Source organism: Engraulis encrasicolus, chromosome 9 (genome assembly GCF_034702125.1).
Source record: "Engraulis encrasicolus isolate BLACKSEA-1 chromosome 9, IST_EnEncr_1.0, whole genome shotgun sequence".
In the NCBI taxonomy this organism is placed as follows: domain Eukaryota; kingdom Metazoa; phylum Chordata; class Actinopteri; order Clupeiformes; family Engraulidae; genus Engraulis; species Engraulis encrasicolus.
The window spans coordinates 14,533,231-14,540,651 of record NC_085865.1 but is presented as its reverse complement, the minus strand read 5'-3'; the positions used below and the strand labels follow the sequence as shown (position 1 = coordinate 14,540,651).

General features: G+C 42.8%; 1 protein-coding gene across 2 annotated transcripts; it reads left to right on the top strand.

Annotated features, from left to right (window-relative positions):
- Window positions 1–1,216: 1,216 nt before the first annotated feature.
- Window positions 1,217–7,181, top strand: LOC134455513 (neutral cholesterol ester hydrolase 1). Of its 2 annotated transcripts, none has more exons than XM_063206622.1 (5): window positions 1,217–1,445; window positions 1,782–2,013; window positions 2,993–3,062; window positions 4,257–4,428; window positions 5,172–7,181. In XM_063206622.1, exons 1-5 carry the CDS (start codon window positions 1,311–1,313, stop codon window positions 5,787–5,789), a joined length of 1,227 nt encoding a protein of 408 aa, XP_063062692.1. In that variant the 5' UTR covers window positions 1,217–1,310; the 3' UTR covers window positions 5,790–7,181. The 2 variants fall into 2 exon arrangements, with proteins under 2 accessions (XP_063062692.1, XP_063062693.1); XM_063206623.1 differs by having other exon boundaries at window positions 1,403–1,445; window positions 1,849–2,013.
- The last annotated feature ends 240 nt before the right edge of the window (window positions 7,182–7,421 follow it).

Sequence of the window (7,421 nt, the reverse complement as noted above, 5' to 3'; positions counted from 1 at the left end):
TATTGATAGGCTTTCCATCTTGAAATGTGTCGGATTTGTCTGCAAAAAAGGGTAAAAAAAAAAAAAAATCTGAAAAATTGGTCATTGGTTTCCATTGGTTTCAATGAGGGCACTCGTGTTCTGGCAGGGACTCGCTTTTCGGGACGACAGGTTGAACTATTTAAGAGGTGGCGACTAATGTATTGCAACAAGGGGCATTCTGGAGTTTTAGTTTGCACATAGAAGAGGGGCATATGGAGAATTGTGTTAAAATGCCATACTAACTCTGCTTGCATTTTGAGGATTTGTAATGAAATCAATGAGTACTCCAATTTCTCATGTAATCGTGCATGTGCGCCCTGATTAATTGAGATGACATTGCTGACAGTTCGCAACTATTATCGAATCATTATTGGCTGCGTCAGCTGATGTCTCCAAACCTCTGGTTGGGTGAATGTAGAACTAGGGTTAGGGTTAGGGCCAAACTCCACATGGCATGGCTTTCCACTGATCTCCGCGTCTTAGGTTATGTCACCCGATGATCCTTCTAGAGCTATCTCTAACATAAGCTCTCCTCTTCCTTCGGCATGGTTAGTGCCGACACATCAGCAGGACAGAACATAAAGTGTGGACTGTAAATACTCGTTTTGAAGCCTGACGCCAGCCGTGGTATTGCGCTCTTCATCGACAGGTTCAAAACAAGTTGGACATGAAAATATTCAGTTCTCCAGTGCAGTACAGAAGAAGGCCAGCCTACTTTGTGGGTGGAGATGTTTTGGTTTCCGTACTAATTTGTCATCAAAATAAGAGTTCACTCGAACTGCCTGTAGTCGTGCACATTTTCACATAGCAACAAAAGCAAATTCTCCATATTTGGCGGTGCATTCCACGTTTAGGCCTACTATATAACGATGTTCAAGTTGTATTTTTTTGATGGAAAGAGACACTAAGGATCCTTTTCAATCGCAAAGAAAATAAATTACTACTAGACCCACCAGACATCTTGTTTACCCAGACGTATCTCGTCACACGATTACGCACAGCGCCATAACGATTGACATTAATAATATATATATATATTAATAAAAAAAAGTTACATTATGGCACCATAACACATCATAAATCAGATGAGTTAGATTTTAATTTCAGCGTGCCTCAATTAATAGCTGTGAGTAATAGGATAAGGACTCTTACTGTGAAAATCTTGTCATATTTTATAACCTCAAGTTGTGCGCTCCAGAAGGCTTGACACGGAGCATGTAGAGTTCTAGTTTTGGATTAGCGAAACCCCTTATTCCACCAGGGCTGGTTTTGCTTAATGGTATTGGAATATGAAGTTCCTTACTGTCTCGTTGCTATTGTCGGCGGCGTTTGCATATTATGTTTACCTGCCACTGCCTGATACCTTATCTGAGCCGTGGAAATTAATGGTCCTGGATGCAGTATTCCGCACTTTTATGCATGTGGTAAGGCGCTTCTTCACTGCACATCAGCACCATTTAGCCCTATTGAAATAATTTTCATTGTCATACTTATAGGTATAATGAAATGTAATGGCTATACTTTGACGTATCTGTGTAGTGTAGGTTACGGTATGGTGTCATTCACGTATGATAGTCTGTTATGTTCCGTCATCCCTTCTCATTAATGTGTTGCCTGATATTCTACTTAATGTGATGTACCATGTTTCTAATTATCTTTTTTTTGTTGCATCTCTAAAATACACACACACACACACACACACACACACACACACACACACACACACACACACACACACACACACACACACACACACACAGGGGAACCTGGCTCATGTCCTTGGCTTTGGTCACGACATTCATGTCATAAACTACTTTGTCATGAAAGCGGAGGGGACAGGTCCCCAGTCCAGCCAGACCATGCAAGTGACGGACACATTCTTCGCTGGTGTGCCAGTCCGTGTGTTTGAACCAACCAAACCAGTAAGGCAGCCGCACCTGAAGAGAGGTGTTGTCTACTTCCACGGAGGAGGATGGGCCCTTCTCAGTGGACGTGAGTACATAGGGTGTGTAGGCTTACTGTAGGCCAGGGCTATTCAATTGGAGGCCCGAGGGCCACATGCGGCCCAGATGCAGTCCACATGCGGCCCAGACATGGCCCCCAACTGAAGCAGTATACATTTCAGTTTTGTTACTGCAGTACTACACATTATTGCTTGTGAATCTTCTGCTTGTCTTACACATTCACATTCAATGTGGTTAAGTTTTAGGTTAGAGGAACATGTTTAAAATTTGTTTTGTGGACTACTGATTTTGTGTCATTTCAGTGGTCGTGATGTCTGAAAATGTGCGGCCCGACTGCAGTTCTTGGTTTCGAAATGTGACCCAGATGAAATTCTAATTGAATAGCCCTGCTGTAGGCTATGTGCCTTTCATGTGCTCTAGGAAGTAGATATTACCCACTCTTGGCAACCTCTAATATACATGTATATTTAAAATATCTGATTGGGTGTGTATTAGGGATGACAGTCAAAGCGATTACATTTAAAGTGGTTTACTTGCATCCCTGTTTTGTTTGTGTGTGTCTGCATATCTGTGTATCGGTTTTTGTCAGTGTGTTCGCATGCGTGTACAGTATGTGTGTGTATGGGTGAGTGTGGGTGTGTTCTTGCACTTTGCCTTGTGATTGTTAAAACTGGCTTCATGATTCAGACCTCTGACGCAAAATCAACATTCAAACAGTGGCACACTTTCTTCAGGCTGTTTTGAATTCAGCAGACACCTACTAAAACACACACACACATGACACACAGACACACACACACACACACACGCAGCGTATTGAGTTATCAGCAATACTGTAGATGACATTAGCAATAGGCATCAGTGAATGTCAGATTGTTTTTGGATGTCTGTAACATGTTCATGGAGGAAGTAATAACAATAGATAGACCAAGAATAAGTACATGTTTGGACACTGTGCTGTATTTTTCAACTATACTAATTCGTAAAACCTGGCTTGTTCTTTAAAGGAATGCGCTCGTATGACTTGCTGTGCCGGAACATGGCAGAGGAATTGGATGCCGTCATTGTGTCTGTTGAGTAAGTTATCTTTATTTAACCTGGTCATACAGCATTCTCGATTAAAAGGTGCCAAACATAAGCAAAAACTGTGAAAATATAAAGGAAAATGTCTGCACACTTAAATCCCCACTGTGTTCTTGTTAATCTGCTAAGCATTCGGTCTGCTGACCCATCTCAGGGCTCTAACTTACTCTGTTGAGTAAGTGATGCCATTGTATTTTGTCCAGGGCAGGTCTTTTTCCAGGACTATTATGTCTGTGTATTTCTGATAAGGGAAGAGGTCACAGGGGGTACTGGTTGTTCTGTCCCTTCTGTCTAAAGCAATTATTAGTTTTGATCAAAGATGAAAGTTTAGAAAACATTGCACACAGATGCAGTGATACTGTTCTTTTTTCTTATATTATTTCTCGGAGTGAACAACACGTTTTGCCCAGTGTGTCTATAACTGAGATGTTCCTGCACAGTCCACCACTCTGGGCTTGGGCTCGGGCTCGAACCCGCCACCTCCGAGTCAACGCTACAGTTCAGGCATGGTAGGCACAACACCATACCGCTAAGCTAAAGGACCAGTCTGATAGCTCAGCGCTACTGTTACTGTATGAGGCTTTGGTAGGGAGGTTTACTATACGTTCCATGCAGGGCTTGACATTAACTTTTTCATCCACCGGCCACTGTGGCTAGTAGTTTCCCCGAGTCAAAAGCCATTCAGGTATTCCACTAGCCACACACTTTAAATTGTTTTTGCTTTCTTTATCATGACAGTGTACGTCTTACCTCTGAAGATGAGGTGCTAAAGCAAGATAAGTGTTAAGCTTAAGCTTTCTGCATGGAAGTATAACAACTCAAGAGTTACTGAGCTTTTTCCTGAACTTAAATACAAACAATTGATACACAAGGGGCAAACAACAGAATATAGTTCTACTATGACGAGCATGTCATACCAAGGAATAAGCTGCCAGCCAAATTGGCTAGTGACACTGAAAGTATTACTAGCCACAGCCAAGTTTTACCAGCATTTGGCCGGTTGGCAGGTGCCAGTGTCAAGCCCTGGTTCCATGCCACACTCTGCTAGTTGGTCTCCATTACACTTCATCACAAAAGAGCAAACCTGATGACTCACTGGGCGAAACATGTTGTTCACCTCTATTACTGAAGGGTTGTACACAAGGACTCTCTTGAACAATGATTGTTTTGTTTGTCCCACATCATTAGCTACAGTCTGGCTCCAGATGCACATTTCCCTCAGCAGTATTTTGATGCTCTGAAGACCTCCGCGTTCTTCTTGAGCCCCGAGGTTCTGGCACAGTACTCTGTGGACCCCCAAAGGGTTGCCATTTCAGGTGACAGTGCAGGAGGAAACCTGGCAGCTGCTGTGGTTCAACAGGTATGACGAAGCCATATTTATTTCCAGTGGTTGCACGTTTCTGTCTTAGGACAAATGTTAACGTTTTCCATTTGTGAACCCATTGAAAGTACAGAACAGTATGCCTGGATCTGTCCATTATCACTGTAGATAATCTACAACATGATTGGTGCATGTTCAGACTAGGGGTCGACCGATACAGGTTTTTTAATGGCCGATGCAATACCGTTTTTTTTTTTCTCCATCACCCTTGGCCGATACCCGATTTCTGATAGCCGATATTTGGGAGGCCAATATGGGTTAAAAAAAAAGTTACAAAATGACAAATATTCCAGGTCTCAAGTTAAAAATAAACATTTCTTTAACATTATCAAATTGAGGTAGAACTTGTAACATTTAAACACCCACCCTAACAATCAAGTAATGTCTAACTATCAAGTAATAAAAAAATAAGTGTCTTGGTGCTTTTAAAAAAAACAGAATGACATAAAATAATAAATATTGCGTATCGGCCAAAAACTCCACGCGTATCGGATCAGCCCATACCGATACACTTAAAATATGCGAATATCGGCCCGATATATATATCGGTCTATCCTTAATTCAGACCAGTAGAATACTACGGCCGTATCCGGAGATTGGTCGAATGAATTGAAGATCTTAGAAACAAGTCACACAATGTACTGGTTTCTCATATGGGGTTGATTTAAGTCACTCCTGTAAGTGAAAGATCTGAGAGTCCTCTACTGTCCCTCCCGAAACAGATGGTAGCTGACAACCGAACCACCAAGTTCAAGGTGCAAGCGCTGATCTATCCCGTGCTGCAGGCTCTGGACTTCAACACGCCGTCCTACCAGCAAAATGGAAACACCCCCATCCTATATCGCCCCATCATGGCCCGCTTCTGGCTGGAGTACCTCAACGCCAGCCCCGACCTGGCCCCTCTGCTGCTGGCCAACAACCACACCGCCCTGGACCTGGCCAGCATGCCGCAGGAGGTCCGAGCTAAGATCGACTGGACGAGACTGCTACCGCCCGCCTTCCGCAAGGACTACCAGAAGGTGACCCCAGCAGAGGGGAGTGGCTCGGTCCTGGAGGAGTTGCCGGCACTCCTGGATGTGAGGGCAGCCCCGCTGCTGGCGGAGGAGGAGGTCCTGAGTGCGGTGCCGCCCGCCTACATCATGACCTGCGAGCACGACGTGCTGCGGGACGACGGGCTGATGTACGGGCGCCGCCTGGAGGAGGCTGGCGTGGCCGTCACCAGCGACCACTACCAGGACGGCTTCCACGGGTGCATGGTGTTCTCCTCTTGGCCAGCCAAGTTCTCAGTGGGGACACGCAGCATGTGGAATTATATACGCTGGCTGAAGGAGAACCTCTAAAGTGGCCAGAGAGAGAGAGAGAGAGTGAAAGTGAGACAGAATGAGAGAAATGCGATTACAAACCAAATAATACCAATGATCTATTGTTTTATTCCACGACATATTGACTTCTATCTATTGATCACATTTTTTTTTGATGGCACTGTATTGACACTTCATGACACATTATGGATTTAATTTATTTGTGTGTGCTCCTATGGATTATTGAATGTGATTTGGCTTGTGTGCACTCCACTTAACTTATTTATTCCCAAAAACACACAGCTGAATTTAATGAAACACTTTTATCAGATTTTATATTTGTAAGACCACTGTATGTAATCATACACTAAATGATTGTAACTAAAGTTGTGAAATAAGCTGAGTTTGATAAACTGACTGTCCTGCTAAATCCCCTCTGCTCTCACCAGTAATAGGTAATTTAGCTAAATAGTTTACCTACCTGAAGTGTTAGTTAAGATTATTGGGATAGTTACAGTAAGATCAGAGAGAGTGGAGAGAGAGAGAGGTTCCATTGGCCCATTGTTTCCGGGTTCTATTATTGCAAGGGGGAGCGGGGGAAATCCCCCTTTAGACAGACCTAAGGACTGTTCTATTCAATGCTAGGAGTATTATGACACGCCCCTTTAGGCAGACCGGAACCTGGTCATGTTAGGTGCCCATAGCAACCTATTACAATGGCATATCTCACTTAAAGAATCTCTGGTAAGATCCACTATTGAATTGGCTGAAACACACTGTGGCAGGGCCTTTACATGCTGAACTCAGGATATCTTCTGAAAATAAGAAAGGGTAGTAGTGCACTATGTCTGTGACTGGCGTGGATTTGAATTGAAAATTGCTGTATTTGGGTTATACCAGTCAGTTCCTACAATACTTGAAAGAATATGATCTCTTAGTAGATCTGAGCCAACGGGCAGCTCAGTCAGTAACATAACTGTCTTAAGAAAGAGCTAAAAATATATACTGTATATGTATATTTCTATTGGTGAACTGAAGAGATGTATTATATAATTAAGTTAAATAGGGCTGTAACGATACACTCGACTCACGATTTGGTTTGTATCATGATTTTTGACCTACGGTTCGATACACCCCAGGATTTCTGAAATGTATCTCATTTGAAGTTTGGAAGCATCATTACAATGCATTATGGTTGTTTTCTGGACTGAAGGATAACAAAACTCTGAAAAGGCGTATCACGATACTGCCTCCTTACATCACAATACAGTATCATGACTCTGAGTATCACGATTCCTCGGTTCGATCCAATATCGTTACAGCCCTAAAGTTCATGAATGTGTGTGTGATTTTAACAAAGTATAAAAAAGATGAGAGGTAAACTATACTGCCTGGGACCTATTTAAAATGTATTTTTATACATATATTAAAAAAGACTTGTCTAACAGAATGTTTGCCTGTTTGTCCTCTGTTGAGCTTTAAACCTAGTTATGTCATGGTCTGACATGACTTAAATACTATCTACTCTATGTGTTGGTACAACTCAGCACTTCATGAAGGGATCTGTATGATCTGCTCACTGGAAGATGCTTTAGACCAGGGGTGGGGAACCTTTTTCATTCGAGGGGCCAATTGAAATTCCTCCATGGGCCGTACAGGTCCTCCAAGGGC